Below are 19275 nucleotides of genomic sequence, written 5' to 3'. Positions count from 1 at the left end.
TGCTGTCTCCCCAACAGCCCTGGGTACTTCGTATGTCCCAGACAGATGACTTAGTTTTCATATCTGTAAAAAGGACCATTATCTCAAGGGGCTGTCTCCAGGGCTCCCTGGTAGGGACTGTCTTAATTGACACCCCTGCAGGGCTCCTTCGCTCCATCTTACTTCCCTAACCCACACTGGAATCCTTCACATGCCCTGTAGTTCTTGTCTCAGAGTTGGTTCCTGGGGGTCCCCAAACGAAGCCAATGCTCTATGTTGGTTAGTTTTTACACCAGCTGGCATTGTTTCAGGCACCCTCCATAAGGCACTTCAGCTATACCCAATTAGTGTGTACTGCCTCTCTTGAACAGAAGAGTTGTGACCTCCAGGCCTTTGCACGTTTGACTCCTTTCGCCTTTTTTGTCCCTTGCCTGGGCAGAGAACTCCTTGCATCCATTTTCCAATGCCCTCCCTCATGAAGCCTTCTACTTCCTTACCTCTGGGCAGAGCCTGGCCTGCTTTGGCCCAGCCCTGACTCCACACAGTTGGGGATGTCTGTGAGGATCTGCACCTGAGACTTGAGGCTAGCCTTCTTTCTAGGGTACCAACAAGGCAAAGGCCCTGAAGAGGAACAAGTCTTCAAGGTTGAAGAAGCTGAGAACAAAGAGGCAGGAGGGGCTGGAGCTGAGAGGAGGGTGGAGAGATGAGGGTTGGGGCTGGCTGGGTGGCCAGCCCAGTTGGTTGGAGTGTGGAGTGTTGCCCTATATACCAAAAGGTTGTGGGTTTGAGCCCAGTCAGGGTGTGTGCATGCAGGAGGCAACCAATTGTTCCCCCCCCTTCCTCTCTCTCTCAAATCAATAAATATATCCTTGGGTAAGGATTAAAAAAAGTGCAAGGAATGGGTGGGAAGCCTCGGGGGCAGTCTTGTGGGTACAGGGAGGGAGTTACTTGAGTGGGAGCCCCAGCAGTGACCTGGTAAATGCTTACACCCTGCTTCCTACACGTCGGCCCATCTCCCAGCTGCCCTCCCTCTCTGTGGACCCCTGAAGGGTGACTAAGCACTTGGAAGCAGGAACCAGGTTCAGATCTTACCCAGCCCCTCCCAGCCCCGTGTCCTCCCAAAAGATGTTCATTGCTACCAGGATCCACCTGCTGCTCCAGCCCCCAGACCTTGGCCTGTGATGGAAACTGACTCATCTCCCGCTAAGGCCTACTCTGAAGAAATCCTCCACTGGGAAGCCTGCCCAGGACCCCACCCAGATGCCCCCGTGTTGGAACAAGAGCAGAGCAGCCACCATTTCCTGACCCCAAGCACAGCATGTGACCTGGCCACTGACTCTGAACCAGGCTCTCAGGACACCAACAAATCACCTCCATTCTCCCAATTCATTCTCCTGAATGACCTGGAGCCGATGCCTCAAGCTCTCTGTGTCACACCTTTGCAGGAGCCTGTCAAGACTCAGGAATGGTGGTACGGGTTCCTTACTGGACAAGTGGCTTGGCCAGGAGGTGGCATCCCAGGAGACAGCCACGGCTCTCTGGTGGTTTGCTGCAACAGGGCCCCACTGGGAGCTCTTGTCATCTCTGGCTGTAGCCCATATATCCTCCTCACTCCAGCCCTCAACTCTCCACCACCCACCCATCTGCCCCTGGTGACTACAAGTGCACACTTTGCCTCACGACCACCTTTATTGGGCACGCAACCAGGGAATGCACACTGGAAGGAGGTGTTACTCAGAGCAGGGACCTTTGGTGGGAGGCATGGCTGATGATGCCAATTAGCCTCCAGGACATGTGCTGGCTTGGACCCCTCTGTAACTCTGGGAGCTGATCAGGTGAGAGGGAATGCAGGCTCACGACCCTGACCGGCGGTGGGGCGGCTCCCCCAGTTCCTGGGGCGGTTCCCCCAGTTCGGGGCTCACTTGGGGTTGTTGAAGGGCACGGTCCGCTGGTTCATGGGGTTGTCTGGTGAGCGCAGCCACTCCTTCTTGAGCAGCTGCTTCAGCTGCGACAGCCGCATATTGGGGTTCTCTTGCTTGAGCCGAGGCAGGTTCTCCTCCTCAAAGGCGGTGAAGGCAGCCCGCATGCGACGCTCCGGATGCCTGTCTGCAGCCTCCTCCCCCACACTGCAGAACACTGGACTTCAGCGGGTCTGGAGCGCGGCCCTGCCCCCTGACGCTCAGGTCTGGTCCCAGAGGCTCAATCCCCACCCGGACTAACCCCACAACATCGCCAAAGTCCAAGCCCCACCCTAGAGGCTCAAGCCCCTCCCTGAAGTCCAAGCCCCACCCCAAAGGTTCAGGCCCCCTCCCACTACCTGAGCACAGCAATGGCGTCCTCAATGGTGCGTGCCTCCACGCTGCCCTCCTCCAGTATGCGGCGGTTCACGTTTTCCTCCAGCGGCACCTCCAGGTGGCTCTTGGCTTTCTCAGCTGGGGATTGGTAACCAGTCGGGTGACAGAGTTATATGCAGATATACAGATACAGTGGAGGAACAAGCGAGAGAACAATGGCATAAAACACAACTCGAGCTGGGAAGCCCTCGTAGAACTGACCTACAGGGTGGTCCTACCCTCTCTGCGCGCAGTTCACTGCCCTCCTAACTTCCCGGGAGCTGGGCACGCAGGGAAGACTCACATTGAGGCTGCTGTCTCCTCAGCCTGGGGTACCGCCCAGGCATTCCAGGGTAGGAGGGGGGTGAGGGAGGCACAAGCTGAGATCGGGTGCAGAGCGAAGTACACTAGTGTGTGCCTCTGCTGACTGTGCTAGGCTGCCGCCCACCCACCCTTCACCAGGCAGAGCCCAGGCAGCATCTCCGGGGATGAGAAAGGGCGTCTAGACTCAGACCGGACGCAGTCCTCTGCCTGTTCTTTAGTGGGCAAGAGGGCGGCTCAAAGGGGCACTGCCCCACCTTGCTCTGGGGCTTCCTTGTGCTGATGGTCTCGCCGGAGCGTCTCTTCAATCTGAGCGCGGGTGACTTTGCTGGGCACGGCCACTCGGGGGGCCTTGCCGCCCTTGAGCTTCGAGTCCTCCTCCTCCAGCAGGCGCTGGGTCTCCTTTTTGCGCTCCAGCTGCTCCAGGCGCCGCTTCTCCTTCTCCTCCTGGGGGGATGGGTCGGTCAGGGGTGGCCCACCCTACCGCCATGGGGTCCAAGTTTTCATCTCAAACAATGTGGACTGAGGCCCTGCTGAGTGCCAGATCCATGCTGGGTGCAGGGGACACTGCTGGGAGCAGGAGGGCCAACCCACAGGATGATGGGAACGATGGGGAGCCTTGGCCAACACAGGTGGGTGGGTGGCTCTGGAAAGAAAAAGTGATGCCTGGGCCAGAGGAGGAGCGCTGGGGGACAGGAGAGTGGTGAAAATGGCAGGTATGCAGGTATATAGGCTCTGGGGGCAGGAAGTGGGGAAGCACAGAGGCAGATGGGACTGAAATGGGGACTGGAAGCAGGGAGGGAGAAGGGGCGGGGAAACAGCTCAGGAGCCTCAAGGGCATGGAGAGCAGTTTATATTGGATTCCAAAGGTGACAGGAGCCGAAGAGGGTTTGGATCCATTTGGCAGCTAGGGCAGGAGTTCTGCCCTTTTGGGTCAGACCTTGGAGGAGGCACTGTCCCTAGTCCAGCATCATGGGCAGGGACTCACCCCACTTTGATTCCCCAGGGAAACCCAGATGCCAGTGGGATGAGGGGACATCTGGCCTACAGGATTTGTCCTTGGCCACTGCCCCTCCACCACTCCAGGGGACAGAGCGAGGCTCTCCTTCACGTATAGTGTAGTGGGGCTGTTGGCTGGGCTCTGCACTGCACGCGCCCCTGCTTGCCTATCCAGTGCCTGCAACTCTCCCTCCTGCCTCCCATGCTTCCGGGATTGTGACACTCCTGTGGCTTTCCTAGGAGAGGGCCCATGCACCCGAGGACACCCACTGAGCCTCCATCCTGGCTGCATGGCACAAGTGTGTGGGTAGGTTTAAAGGTCAAGGGTATTCCAGGATAGCTTCTGGGTACCCACTTCTGTGCTCAGGCACCTCAGGCAGGGCCACTGTGGTCTGTGCCTCAGTTTCCTGGTCTGGAGGATGGGGATGACCCCAAGGCCCAAAACAAGGGTCTGGGGCAGACTCTCGGGGCCCGGACTATCAACAGGTCCCTGGCTTTTCTGTCTGGATAATGGATCTTTAGCAGACATTGATTTTCCTTTTGGGTTTTCAACTTTCCTATGTTGTCAAAATGTTGACAATCAAAAAGGAAGTCTAAAGCCCTCCACAAATACAGTGCGGCATGGCAAGGGGGATGGGGAGGGAACCAGTGACATTCAATGTCCACTGACAAGGCGGAATCCAGTCCCTCACAGAAAGATGATGGGAAAGCTCTCGCAAGGGCCCAGGCAACCATGATCTGGGCGTGCAGGGATGCTCACGTCCACTGCTATTTTCCATAGCGTTTGTCAGTTTTCCAACAGAGGAAACCCCATTCTTGGCCCTGAGTCACCAGCGCATCCATCCCCCAGGGCTCTGGGCAGGTCTGACCAGCTCAGGGACCTGGAACCTCTACTACATGTCTCTGGCACCACCTACTGGGCGGAACATGTCAGCACCAGCCCTCAAACATTCCCTGACACCAATTAAGCACCCCTTGTTTTATAAATTCCTGGGAAATCCTGCAGGCCCCAGGTCAGCAGGTGAGAAATGGAGACATCCCAGCATTTCCTAGCCTTGGTTCTGCTGATATCTGAGCTGGCTCATTCTTTGCTGGGGGCTCATCCTGAGCACTGTGGGGTGATGAGCAGCATGCCTGACCTTGACCCACTGGACATCAGGAATACCCTCCACCAACCAGTTGTGACAGCCAAATATGTGTCCTGACATTGCCAAATGTCTCTGGGTGCAGAATCACTCCCAGGTGAGAACTGCGAGTGTAACCTGACCCTGGCGTCACATGGAGAGGAACAAGCCCATGGAAGGCAGTATCTGCCTTGCTGTTCCCCCAACGTGCCAAGTCCTGGCCACTCCAGGGCCTTTGTATGAGCCATTGTCACTGCCTCCCTTCCTGCCCTTGCTCCAGGTCTAGTGCCTCCCTGCCCTTCAGGCCAGAGCCTCCGAGGCCTCCAGCCACCTTCTACCGACACGGTCTGCCTCACTCACAGGCACAGCAGCCCAGGGCCCCCCACCTTGCGCTGCTCCTTCCTCATGACGTGTTTGTCTTCATCCTTCCAGTAGGCATCTTCCAGCTCCTTGTGCCTCCGGGCATCAGCTGCTGCCTTGGCCTCAGCCCTCCGTGCCCGGGCTGCTGCCGACTTGGTGTTCTCACCCTGGAACTTCTTGGGCATCCCTCAGCAGGCTGTGGGAGGAGGATGGGGACCAATGAGTGGGAGACATCCACCCCCAGGACCCCCAGACTCACTCCTGGGCATCCAGGACCCCCTTGGAACCTCAATGCTCTTGTCAGTAAAATAAGGACTCAGCCCTGACTAGTGTGGCTCAGTGGATTGAGTGCCAGCCTGGGAACCAAAGGGTGGCCGGCTAGATTCCCAGTCAGACCTGGGTTGTGGGCCAGGTCTGCAGACTGGGGGTGTGCAAGAGGCGACCAATTGTATCTCTCACACATCAGTGTCTCTCTCCCTTTCTCCACCACCCCCCTTCCCATCTCTAAAAATAAGTGAGTATCTTAAAAAGAAAAAAAACCCGAGGGCTCAGACTTTGTGATTTCTTTTTAAAAATGTACTGAGGTGAAATGCAACCATCACCTCTATCTAGTTTCAGAACATTTCTATCACCCCAACTGCCCCTCCCCCAGCCCCTGGCAACCAATAATCTGCCTTCTGTCTCTGTGGAGTTACCCATTCTGGACATTTCATGTAGACGGAATCATACATGTGGCCTTTTGTATCTGGATGATATTTTTGAGGTCCATCCTCAGGTATCATGTCTTAGTGCTCTGTTCCTTTTATGGCTGAGTAATATTCCGTTGTATGGATGGACCACATTTTTTCTATCTACCCACTGATAGACATCTGGGGTGTCTCCACGTTTTAGCTCTTATAAGTCATGCCGCTGTGGGCCTGCAGGCCAGTCTGTATGTGGCCCCTCCCACTCTTTCACCTCTGAGGCCTCAGTTCCTGGGTCTCGCACCCTGAGGCTGAGTCCCCCACACCCTGGGTAAGAAGCTGCCATGAACTACAGTGACCCTGCCAGGGCTCACATGGCTGCGAGACGCTGTAACAATCATGAAGCTGCCGTCCAGCAGGCACCTGGTCTGTGCAGGTCCTGCGCTGGGCACTAGGGAAATAACAATGCACCCTGATGGCAGGCGCCACCTTCCCTGTGCCCGGTCCTCCACTAAGCACTTTATATGGACCGAGTCAGTGAACACCCCACACCGTAAATGTGGGGACTGTCCTTATCCCCATTCTAAGATGGGGAAGCTGAAGTACCTAGCCAGATCCCCATTTACAAATGAAAAATCTGAGGCTTTGAGAGGTTCAGTGACAGGCTTAGGGCCACACGGGAGGGGTTAGCAGAGGGGCCCAGGTTCCAACCCAGGCCCAGCCCCTTGGTCTCAACTCTGTATTCTTAACCACTAATCCACACCAGGGTCCTGGCTGACCCCTCAGGGAACAGCAATGCAGATCAGGACCCCTAAGCTACTGGGGCCCCTCCCTTGAAACAGAAGGGTGGTCCTTCCAGGCTGAGACGGGGAAGTAAACCCATTAGGAAGAACAGGACAGACTGGGGATTGGTGGACCCAGGAGACTTGGGATTGAGTCCTGGCTCTGTAACTGCAGCTCACATGCTCCCTTCAAGCCAGTTTCCTTATTTGAGATGGGATGATTTTAGTCTCTCCCCACACTAAACCCAGCATTCGTTCCTGGTCATCTACAACAGAAGCCCCCTCCCAGATTCCCTAGGAGAGAACCAAGAAGTGGGGGTCACTGTTTGAGTTACAGATGAAAAAATTCCTCATCCCCTACTCCTTTCCATTTTCCCCTCAATCATTCAGCAACAGCCACACCAGTCTCCTTGCTGTTTCACACATACCAAGCAGCTTCCTGCCTCAGGGCCTTTGTACTTGCTGTGCTCTCCACCTGGCTGCTCGTTGCTCGTCTTTTTACCCAGTTAACTCCTATTTAAATCTCAGGACTCAACTCAGCTATTGCTGCCTCCAAGAAGCCTTCCCGGAGATACCCCTGACTCTCAGACCACAAACTGGAGGCCCTTGTCTGCATTGCTTTATGTTCATTTATATGACTGGCAAATGTCCCTCCTCCCCACTAGGCTGGGGGCTCCTGGGGGCAGTACTGGGACAGCCTTGGTCACTGCTGTGCCTCAGTGCCCTCATTCATTTCCTCAATAATTTTTTTCTTTTTTCTCTCAATAAATGTTTTGAACGAATGAATGAACAAGTATTGATTTCCAGGGTTCTCCCAGTATTTACTTCATGATGTTGTGTCCAAACTCAGCTTCTCACTGTTCTTTCCACTCACCTCCCCCTCCAGCTTCTGAGCCTCTGCTCTTGCTATGTCCTCACCTGATACACCCTCTCTGGTCCCCTCCTCTGGTAAAAACCCTGCCCACGCACAGGAATTCTGCCCCAGCATCTCCTTCTCCTGTGCACCTGCCCACAATTCCCATCTCCAACCCAAGGCTTGACAAGGCTCTTTTGACCACCTCTTCAGGCTCGGAGCCTAGGACTGAATGTTTGTGTCCCTCCAAAATTCCAGCATTGAAGCCCTAACCCTCAGTGTGACTGTATTTGGAGAAAGGACCACTAAGGAGGTGCTAAAGAATAAATGAGGTCATTCCCTGGCTGGTGTGGCTCAGTGGATAGAATGCCAGCCTGTGAACCAAAGGGTCATTGGTTTGATTCCCAGTCAGGGCACATGCCTGGGTTGCGGGCCAGGTCCCCAGTAGGGGATGCGCTAGAGGCAGCCACACACTGATGTTTCTCTCCCTCTCTTTCTCCTTCCCTTCCCCTCTCTCTAAAAATAAATAAATAAATAACCTTAAAAAAAGATTAAATGAGGTCATAGAGTGGGGTCCTAATCCAATAGGGCTGGTGCCCCTATAAGAGCAAAAGACACCAGAGCTTGCTCTTTTCACCATGTGAGAGCACAATGAGAAGGTGGCCATCTGCAAGTCAGGAAGAGCCCGCACCAGGAGCCCAACTGACTGACACCTTGATCTTAGGCTTCCCGTCTCCAGAACTGTGAGCATATGTGATGTCTAAGCTGCCCAGTCTGTGGTATTTTGTCCTGGCAGTTGGAGCAGACTAAGACAGACAGCTTCTCTTCTCTAGTAAACAGTCACTCACTTCGTCATTCTGCAAACATGCACCCAGCACCTAATACAAGTGGGAGGCTGGAAGAGGAGGTGGGGCCCATGGGCTTCCGGCCCACATGGGACTCCCAGGCTGTCTAGAGAATAAACAATGGGTTACAACTCAAGATCAGAGCTGTGGTAGGAATCTGCAGGGTGCTGGAGAAGCTTGGAGGGGTCTTCTGATCCAGTGAGAAGGCAGAGGGCTGCTGGGTCAAAGGACTTCCTGGATGAGACACCTAAGAAACCGCCTAAAGGAGAGGAAAAACCTGAGCCCTTCAAGAAAGTGGGGGAGGCAGACTGGGAAAAGTGATTTGTACTTAGGGTGATGGGGAGGGTGCAGAGGGTGTTAGAGCCTGGAGGGGCAGATCTGCGGGTGTGAACCCTCTGGGGTTGGTGAGGAAGTGAACTCAGGGGTGGGAGTGTGACAGAAGCAGGGAACTCAAGCAGTGTCTGAGAGGCTCTGGGTGGACCCGGGGTACACTTAGGTAGGAATCCAAACCCACATGGTTGTTTGGATGCGAAAGTAAGAGAATAAACGAAGCTCAAGGCTTTCTCCTCCAAGAAGCCCTCCCGCCCTCCCTTCTGGGCTCCAACCGTCCATCGTCCCTCTTCCCAGCCCTGATCCCACTGCAAGAAGCCGGGAGCGTCCGTGGAAGCTCTGTCATCCCCAAGCCTGGAGGCCGCTCAGAGGCAGGGCCAGTGCTGAGTGCCCTCGAACAAGGCGCTATCCCTCTGGGTCTCAGTCGCGCGCTCAAGGAAATGGGCACAGCCCCCTCGGGGGGCCGTGCGCAGGAAATACCCGTCTCCGAGCATCCCACCTCCAGCCCTCCCGAGGGATGGTCCCAGACCGAGCTGCCCGCGGGCCCACCCGCACCCCGCCCCCCGAACCCCGGCTCCGCCCGCGCCGAGGCAGCTCCTACCTCCTTTCCCCAGCGCCTGCCGGTCGCGTCTTCTTGACGTCACCGCCGGACTTGTGGGCTGAGCTCCCGGTAGCGCGTGCTGATTACGTCCCTGCGCTGTAGCCATCTGGGTAAAGGACATGCTGGCCCGGTCTCCCCAAGTAAAGGTCATCATCCATCTATTTTTTTGTTCAGGAAGCGTATATTTTATAAAATGTCATCATCGGTACTCACTTTAGATATTCGCGAGCCAGGAGGGGCGGGTAGAGACAATGTAGAATCTCGCCTTTACCATTATGGCCACTGCCTGGAGGAAAAATGGCATCCAGATCGTCACACATGGTCCGTCGGCGTCAGCTGGAAGTTGCCCGGCCGCCAGGGCGCGCCAGAGCCCATGGTTCTCGCGCAGCCGGTAGATCTAGGACTCGCGGAGGAATCCTGTTGAGTCCTTTGGCATCACTTCACCCATTTTCAGCGTTCTACTGGCCCACATTCTCTGCCCCCCGTTTGTGAAGCTGGGGAAGGGAGGAACAGAAAAATAAACACCTCGCCGTCCAGCGGGAGAAACTGAGACTCAGTGAGGCCAGGAATTGAATTTGGCTAAAATGTAACTGCGACTTGCTCAAATCCCTCGCGGGCCCTTTCCTCCTGGATTTGTCTCCTCCCCTACCTCCTTGTAATACTACTTATTTTATTATTCTATTAAACAGGTTTGGGGGTCATTTGTCCTAGGGGTCTGAGAGTGGTTGGTAACACTGGTCCTGGCTGTGGGGAGAAGCAGAGTGTGGACTTGAGGGGCAGTACGCAAGAGTCTGAGTTTACCACACAGTCCGATTCCCAGTGACACTGCTGGGACCTAAGACCGTGGACCTCCCCTGCGCTAAAGCCTCGCATGAATACCCACTGTCCTGCGCCTTCCACCTCCCTACCTCTTCTCCCTCCTCTTTCCCATTTTCCTTTAGCTCCAGCCACACCAGCCTCCTTTCTCCAAACTGCCAGGCATTGCCCTGCTTCAAGGAATTCACCTTCGCTGTTCCCTCTGCCCTGCCATTCCCCGCCCCCCCCCCCCATGCCCCTAATATTTCCCCTGGCCAACTCCTTCATTTCTTACAGGCCTTGCCCCAAATATCCCTTCCTGAGAAAGACCTTCCTAACCCCCTGAGGTGTTGGTGTTCCATCCCCAGCCCTCTTTTTTTATTTCCATCATAACATCAACTTGCTTTATCCATTGGTGACATGTTTGTTTTCTGTCTTTCTCATGGCTGTGATGTCTGCAGGATGGAGCCTGTGCACCTGGAATGGTGTTTGTCGCCAAGAAGGGGCTTAGTTTAAACATTTATTGTCATTCACTATTGGGGGTGGGAGGAGGTGTGGAGATGCCAAAAGCAATACCTAGTTAACCTTCCACTGGATGAGAGTCAGGTTTGACGCGGACACTGGCCCACAGTGTCCACGGCGGTATGAACAAGAGGAGACAAATTCACATGGACTACCAAGTCCTGTGGAGTAAAAGGAACTGCACAGCCACTCTCTCAAGGGGAGAGCATGCCAACCCTTGCCTTGATAGGCTTTTACTGGCTTTCTAATAGCACACATCAAAGGAGGTTTTTATTCATTATGCTTAGGTTTGCTTTAGGTAATTTCTTTTTACAGATAGCAATGGAAGAGATGTTACTGATTACTTCTTACAGATTAACAAGGAAAAAAATGTTGCAAATGCAAGGGAATGATAAGAGTAATGGGTCTGGTTACACTTCAGTCCTTGGGAGAATTAGCACAGACTTCAGGAAGTTACTTTAAAGATATGCAGCAAGCGTTTTCTGCCTGAACTCAAGGTGAGAGAGTTTTAGCCAAGAACAAGTCACAAAGCAGCCTAGGTATAGTGCAGGCCTGATTTCCCACTGGAGAACTTCTTCACGGGTGTGGTCCTGCGTGCTGATTCATCCCCCCCACACTGGTTTTCCATGTGGGTGCTGAGCTACATTTCCACGTCTCGTGAAGCAGTTCCCTACACAGGTTTAAAAAATAAATTTAAACAAATTTTTAAAGGCTTGTCACTCTTTCCTGGGGGCAGGGATCCTGTTAGTTAATACTGACATAACTGAAGGCTGTAGGTCAAGGGAATGATTCTGGAACAAGCTAAGTCTCCTGCAAGGTGACTGCTGCCTCCTCCCAGGCACCTCTGCTGTGGGCACAGCACCCAGTCCTGAGGACTCTTGACTTCTGTTGGTCTGACACTCTACAGCTCTCAGTTGCTCATGTTCTCAAGTGAGCGTTGAGGGTCTGCTGCACACCTGTGCTGAAAACAAAGTGGCAAATGAGACAGGATCCATGGTCTCCTGGAGCTCACAGGAAGTTGAATAAAACATTATGATCCCACCCATGACCAGATAATGTGCTCCATGTTGAGAGCAGGATAAGGACACTAGTAGGCTTGGTAATCAAAGAGGTCTTCTCAGAGAAGAGGGAAGTAAAGAAAGGGAAGTAAGGATGGTCCAGGCAGAGAGAACAGCATGTGCACAAGTTGGGGGGTGCAAAAGTTGGGGGGTGGAACAAGAGGCAACCACACATTGATGTTTCCCTCTCTTTCCCTACCCCTCTGTCTAAAAATAAATAAGTAAAATCTTTTTTAAAAAGCAGAGAGCTTTCTGTAGCTTCGAGCAGTAGCAATGAGGAATATGAGGAGCCCACCACTGCCGGCTGTGACGACGGTGAAGGAGGCAGAGCTCTTCCTCCCACCCGGCAGCTGGATTCTCCCAGCAACCAGAATGAACCACCCTGCTGACATCTTAATCCCTGCTGACACAGGGAAATCAAACTAAGTCTCTTGTTTCAAGGCACCAAGTTGTGGAATTATGTTACAGGATAATATAATAAAAACTAACACAGTAGATCTCATTATAGGCCCTTTGATTAGGTACATTTCTGTTACTTAATCTCAAACATCTTGTGTCAGCTGGATCTCAGGTCAACAAATGACATTCTGCAGATGTCATCACAACCCTACCAGCAAGCCCACCCCATCAACAGTGGAAACGAATATTGGGGTTCTCCTTGCCATAATAACCACCATGTTACCCTTAAAGACACCCCCGCCTGCTTTCCAGGAGCTGTTTAACTCCATTCAGAAAATCTCTGAAGGGACCAGTGATTGGCTCACTCCTGCTGCTGTAAACAATACTGTGTTCCCATTTGAGTCTGTGCCTTTCTACGGCACTGCTTCTCACAAGGACAGGGGTTCTGCTCTGCAAGTCCCACAGGCCCATCAAAATTAACTGGCCAGTATTGGCTCCCTCATAGCCATGAGGCAGCATAGTAAGAAGCTAGGGAAATTCCTTGACAAGTAAAATAAGGGAAACAGACAAAATAATTAAACAAGGCCAAACAATTAGAGCAATTTACAGCCAGCTAATGAAGCACAAGGTTTTATCTTCCCTAACCAAAGACACTTAGCAGCAAATGGTTTACACATTCCAGATCATCCTGGAGCACACTGGCCTCAGGCCAGGTCCCTCTTCAGTAATGTTCTTTTAAAATAAAACTCGCCATTCCCAGTCCATGGGGACATCACTGTGACTCTTCCATCGGGCTTTGCCATAGAGTTAGCCAAACATACCTTTGCAATAGTTAAGGGACACTAGACCAGTCGGGTTATGATGGATAGACAGTAGAGCTACATACACTGTATCCTATGTCATCCAGAAAGATTTCTTGGCTGATTCAAAGCTAGCTTTCTTTGACTCTAAATGGATCAGAGAAGCGCTACATATGATATGTGTTGCCTTTACGGTTCTGAGAAGCCTACCAAGCATTCGACTTCTTGTTTTAGGTTGTCTAAGAAGTTACATTCAGAGATACACCCTTTGCTGTGGAGTGACTACCTCAGAATTTCCAAGTCCACTAGGTTCCCAGTTACTCCACTAATATGGCAGATATGAGAGGTATCTGGTGATAACATAATAATTCATTCTTTTTTAAAAAATATTTTTAGATTTATTTTTAGAGAGAAGGGAAGGGAGGGACAAAGAGAGGGAGAGAAACATCATTGTGCCAGAGAGAAACAATTGTCTCTCACACACCACCAAATGGGGACCTGGCCTACAACCCAGACATGTGCCCCCACTGGTAACTGAACTGGCGACTGGTGACCTTTCAGTTCTCAAACCAGTGCTCAATCCACTGAGCCATACCAGCCAGGGCTTCACTCTTCTTTTCTTTTTTAAAATATTTTATTTATTTATTTTTAGAGTGAGGGTAAAGGAAGGAGAAAGAGAGGGAGAGAAACATCAATGTGTGATTGCCTCTGCCACGCCCCGACTGGGGACCTGGCCCACAGCCCTGGCATGTGCCCTGGCTGGGAATCGAACAGGCAACCCTTTGGTTCGCAGCCCGCACTCAGTCCACTCACTGAGGTATTATTTTCTTTTTCTTTTTAAAAAAGATTTTATTTATTTACCTTTAGAGAGAGGAGAAGGGAGAAAGGGAGAGAAACATCAATGCGTGGTTGCCTCTTGCACAGACCCAACTGAGGATGTGGCCCACACCCAGGCATATGCCCTTGACTGGGAACTGAACCAGTGGCCTTTCGGTTTGCAGGCCAGCATTCCATCCACTGAGACACACCAGACAAGGCTTCACCCTATTTTCAAAGCCCATCTGTTTCATCCTTCAAAAATAATTAATGTGAAAGGAATATTTATTTTTTTGGTTAAATATTTTACATGGTAGAAAAATTTTCTTGAATACCGTCCCCCAAGAAAAATAACTAACCAGAAATAACCCTGACCCTGAATCAACATATTGAAGGACATACCTGAAAAGCTAATGAATATTCTGTTAAAACTCTCCCCCAGGATTCCACTAGCCAAAAAAAGATAAAAACCCTCAAGACGAAAGGCCATGGCAGGCCTGCCCTAGAGCACACTCACACCTTGTACCCCTGCTCTCCTGTCCCTGAACTCTGTGGCATGGCCCCCAGTCTGCTGCCTCCCTGTCGGTAGACTCCTGCTCACATTACCACCTCAGCTCCGCCTCCTGCCTCCCACCCCCGACCCTGGTCTGTGGAAAAATTGTCCTCCAAGAAACTGGTCCCCGGACCAAGAGGGTTGAGGACCTCTGCGTCTAAGGGACCCCATAAGACTTGCAACCAGGGAACAGTGGCCAGTGGCAACTTGTCCCAGGCTAACCCCTGAACCTGTCTCCAAGGCCCCTTTTTTCTGACTCTCCAGTGAGTTCACTTCTGTCACTGTGACTTTTATTACTCAGTGAGCCAAAGCAGCCCCACCTAGGCTCTCTCCTGTTACTTCTTCCATCCTAAGCCCTTCCTTTGTTTCGTTGTCCCCAACTTTAATAACACACTCTCAACATCACATGGTCACATGCTATGAGATCTTTCCTACATGAAGTCAAGAACCCCACACCACCAGCAGACCCAAGGCAAACCCTCTCCAAGCAGGTCTGGCCCAGTAACAGCCAGACGTGGCGGGGGGGCGTCAGCGCCACAGCAAACACTTCCTGCTACACTCTCTAGTCCTGCAGACCAAGCAGACAAGTCTGTGACGAGTGAAAAAGGAAAAAGCCACTGGGTCTCCAGCACAGACCCCCACCTGGATTTGGGCACGTTTTCCTCGCCTGGATTTAGTTACCTAGGCTCCTGTCTTTGGCACTAGTGAGGGGAAGTGTTCGGAAGATCCCCAGTGATCCTCCACATCCCAGTATTCATGTCTTTGTGTGATTCCCTCCCCTTGAACTTGGGCTGAACCTATCAACTCACTTTTAATGACTACTACAGAAATGATAAGACAGAACTTCTAAGATTAGATCTAAAAGACTATGGTTTCCTACCCCCCAACTTCCCAGTTTCCTTTGCAGGTAGGGGTGGTTGTATCTGTGGTATGCTGTGGATTTGTTTTTTAGATTTTATGTATTTATAGAGAGAGGGGAAAGGAGGGAGAAAGAGAGGGAGAGAAACATTGATGTGTGAGAAAAACATCCATTTGGTTGTCTCAACTGGGGACTGGGCCCATGCCCCAGGCATGTGCCCTGACTGGAAATCGAACCAGCGACCCTTTGGTTTGCAGGGCTTGCAGGGCAGCGCTCAGTCCACCAAGCCACACCAGCCAGGGCTAGTTCTGGATTTCTTGTTACATAAAACAAATATGTCTGTGTATTTAAGCTTAAAAAAATAAAGGACTGTGGCCTGCCTCTCTTAGGTAGTCTTCCCTCTTGGGTCACTTAGGTTGATGGAAGGCAGCTGACTTATCATGAGGCAGAGAGAACATGGATTTGGATACTTCATCCTTGGCTGACCCTTGAGCTGATCACAGCTCTGGCCAAAACCTCAACCGAGGCCTCAAAAGACCCATTAAGCCACATGTACCCAGCTAAACCACTCCGGATTCTTGACATATAGAAACTATAAGATAAATGTTTGTTGTTTTCAGCTGCTAGGTTTTGGGGTCATTTCTTATGCAGCAGTACGTAGCTAATATAGGCCCTATTATAAGGACTAATAATGAGTTTGTTTCTGGGAGTGGCTACAGTGCAGCTGGCCGGTGTCTGGCCAAAGTCTGGAACTCTACTGCAGAGCCAGGACCCAACAACCGCAACCAAAGAGCAGGAGGGTCTAACTCCATCTGACAATGCTTTCTAGACGGCCACCTGCTTGGCAGTGTTGCAAACATTTGGAAGCCTCCAGATACCAATCAAATAGGTGTCCCATTTAGTTTTGCTAATTTTAGAGCCATGGCTGTCCAATTCAGTTTTCAGAAAAGCAAGTTTGGGGAGATTAAAAATTCCCTAGAATGGCCGCTGGTGCTCTAAATTACTTTTTATTAAATTTGTCCATTTAGTGAGAAATGCACCTGAAGAGGGATGGCCGGTTTTGAACATAAAACTGGCCAGGGTCCCTGAAGGGGACACTTAGATGACCTGAGTCCCTCTTCTCAGAGGTTTCTCTAGAGAGCAAAAGAAAAAGTCCACGTACCTCCAATAGAACAGTGTTTTCCAAAGGACTGTGTCCAAAGAATAAAAGAGTACTTCCCAAAAGGACAAAGCCCTTAGAAAACCAAGAGCAGATCCCAAATAAAGTTGGAGAGCTCAAAATGCAAAGAGAACAGAGCATGAATAAAGGACAAAACTTACCCTCAGCCCTGGCTGGTGTGGCTCAGCAGCTTGAGTGTCATCCCACAAAGTGAAAGGTCACACGTTCAGTTGCTGGTCAGGGCTCAGGCCTGGGTTGTGAGCCTGGTACCCCACTGGGGCATGCGCAAGGGGCAGCCAGTCATTATTTTGCTCACACGTCGATCTTTCTCTCCCTGTTTTTCTCCCCACCCCTTCCCCATGTCTCTAAAAATAAATAAATAAAATCTTTAAAATTGAAAATTTGCCCTGGCTGGAGTGGCTGAACGGGTTGAGTGCTGGCCTGTGAACCAAGGGTCAACGGTTTGATTCCCAGTCAGGGCAGGTGCCTGGATTGCAGGCCAGCTCCCCATTAGGGGGCTCACAAGAGGCAACCACACAATGGTGTTTCCCTCTCTCCTTCCCTTCCCCTCTCTCTAAAAATAAATAAATAAAATCTTTAAAAAATAAAAATAAAAATTTATTGATTGATTTGACAGAGAGGAAGGGAGAGGGAGAGAAAAAGAGAGAGAGAGAGAGAAGATCAATTTGTTATTCTACGTATTGATGTATTCATTGGTTGATTTTTGTATGTGCCCTGACCAGAGAAGTTGATTTTTATATGTGCCTGGACCAGGGATCGAACCCACAACCTTGGTGTATTAGGACAATGCTCTTACCAACTGAGCTACCCAGCCAGTATGAATGGGGTTATTTTTAACAAAAGTCCATTGGAGGTAAATGAGAGTTTAGAGTGGTGATGTTTTCTCATTGGCTAAGTACGGAAATTTTCCTTCCTTCTGGTGAAGTAGAAAAACAGTATCCCCTTACAAACTGCATCTCTTCCTGCTGAGGTCCCTAATTGACTGTTCTTCTGTTTGGGCCTGCGCATGACAGGGAATAACACTGCCCGTGGGCTCCCCCTTCTGACCTCCCAACTCCATATTATTTTACTTAAAAATATTTAATTAATTATGCTATTACAGTTGTCCCGATTTCCCCCCTTCGCCCAGCACCCCCCCACCTATCCTGCTCCCTCACGCAATTCCCCCCCACCGTTGTTCATGTCCATGGGTCATGTGTTTACGTCCTTTGGCTACTCCATTTCCTGTACTGTACCTTACATCCCCCTGGCTAACCCCCTCACCTCTTCACCCATTCCCCCACACCCTCCTCCCACCTGGCAACCATCAAAATGGTCTCTGTATCCATGATTCTGTCTCTGTTCTTTTTGTTTGCTTAGTTTGTTTTTTAGATTCAATTGTTGATAGATTTGGGTTTTTTCCATTTTATTGTTCATAGTTTTGATCTTCTTTTTCTTAAATAAGTCCCTTTAACATTTTTTAATTGAAAATATTTTATTATTGTTCAATTACAGTTGTCCGTATTTTCTCCTCACCCCTCTCTGTCCCCCTTTAACATTTTATGTGATAATGGTTTGGTGATGATGAACTCCTTTAGTTTTTTTCTTGTCTGGGAAGCTCTTTATCTGCTCCTCGATTCTAAATGATAGCTTTGCTGGGTAGAGCAATCTTGGCTCTAAGTCCCTGATTTTCATGACTTTGACTATTTCTTGCCAATCCCTTCTGGCCTGCAAAGTTTGTTTGGAGAAATAAACTGATAGTCTTATGAGAACTCCCCTGTAGGTAACTAACTTCTTTTATCTTGCTGCTTTTAAGATTCTCTCTTTATCTTTAATCTTTGGCATTTTAATTATGATGTAACTTGGAGTGGGCCTCTGCATCTATTTTGTTTTGGACTCTCTGTGCTTCCTGGACTTGAGTGTCTATTTCCTTCACCAAATCAGGGAAGTTTTCTTTAATCATTTTTTCAAATAGATTTCCAATTTCTTACTCTTTCTCTTCTCCTTTTGGCACCCTTATGATGTGAATGTTGAACCTCTTGAAGTTGTCCCAGAGGCAGCTTATACTATCCTCATGTTTTTGAACTCTTTTTTTTTCTCATTGTTCTGATTGGTTGTTTTTTGCTTCCTTATGTCCCATATCATTGATTTGATTCTCGGCTTCATCTACTCTACTGTTGTTTCCCTGTAAATTGTCCTTTATTTCAATTAGTGTATCCATTTCTGACTAGATCTTTTTTACGCTGTTGAAGTCCTCACCGAGTTCCTTGAGCAATCTTAGAACCAGTGTTTTGAACTTTATACCTGTAAATTGCTTATCTCCATTTCACTTAACTATTTTTCTGGAGTTTTGATCTGCTCTTTCGTCTGGGCCATGTTTCTTTGTATCCTATTTTGGCAGCCCCCCTGTGTTTGTTTCTATGTATTAGGCAGAGCTGCTTTTACCCCATGTCTTGGTTGTGTGGCCTAATGTAGTAGGTGTCCTGTAGTGTCCAGTGGCACAGCCTCCCCTTTCACCCAAGCTGGGTACTCCAGGTGCACACTTCATGTGGGCTGAGTACAGCCTGCTCTTGTAGTTGAGCCTTGGTTGCTGTCGGCAGATCAATGGGAGGGATTTACCCAGGCCAGTCGGTTGCAAGGACTGGCCGAGACCACTTACCACCAGCCTCCTCCCTCTGTGGGGGATCAGCTGTGCAGGGGCAGGATGGTGGTGTTCCAACGTGGTTTGTGACTATCCACTGGATGCACGGGTCCTGGGGTCTCCAGGGTATTGCAGGTCAAGTTCAGCTCTCACCTGTGTTTTTCCCAGGGCCCAGCCTGAGCTACAAAGCAATCTGAGATGGCTGCAACTTGTGCTGGGTTTAGAGATTTCCAGGCAAAGCCAAGCTGTGAATGTAAGCTGGCTGATGCTAGTGCTGGGCCTCGGGCTTACTGATTCCTGCTATTACTTGTTTGATAGGATTTAGGAAGTTGTGAAGCATGAGCCAGGACCAGCCATTCATATGGAAAAGCAGCTTGGGTGGGCCAGTAAACTGGGTGAGGGGAGTCTCTGGGGATCTCCAAGGCCAGTCAAACAGTGTTAACTAGGTTGATGGAGTCTCAGA

The 19275-nt window shown here is 50.7% G+C and overlaps 1 protein-coding gene across 2 annotated transcripts; it reads right to left on the bottom strand.

Moving 5' to 3' along the window:
- Positions 1-1649: 1649 nt before the first annotated feature.
- On the bottom strand, positions 1650-9366 carry CCDC124 (coiled-coil domain containing 124). 2 transcript variants are annotated; one of them, XM_028519638.2, is made up of 5 exons: positions 9211-9366; positions 5143-5312; positions 2896-3080; positions 2297-2416; positions 1650-2105 (listed from the first exon to the last, which is right to left on the bottom strand). In XM_028519638.2, the coding sequence occupies exons 2-5, from the start codon at positions 5299-5301 to the stop codon at positions 1898-1900; spliced, it is 672 nt and encodes a 223-aa protein (XP_028375439.1). In that variant the 5' UTR covers positions 5302-5312; positions 9211-9366; the 3' UTR covers positions 1650-1897. The 2 variants fall into 2 exon arrangements, with proteins under 2 accessions (XP_028375439.1, XP_028375440.1); XM_028519639.2 differs by having other exon boundaries at positions 2297-2411; positions 2891-3080; positions 9211-9365.
- Between the last annotated feature and the right edge of the window lie 9909 nt (positions 9367-19275).

This window comes from Phyllostomus discolor, chromosome 8 (assembly GCF_004126475.2).
Source record: "Phyllostomus discolor isolate MPI-MPIP mPhyDis1 chromosome 8, mPhyDis1.pri.v3, whole genome shotgun sequence".
Taxonomy (NCBI): domain Eukaryota; kingdom Metazoa; phylum Chordata; class Mammalia; order Chiroptera; family Phyllostomidae; genus Phyllostomus; species Phyllostomus discolor.
Note: the sequence above shows the minus strand (reverse complement) of the source record. Positions and strands in the feature narration are given on the sequence as shown.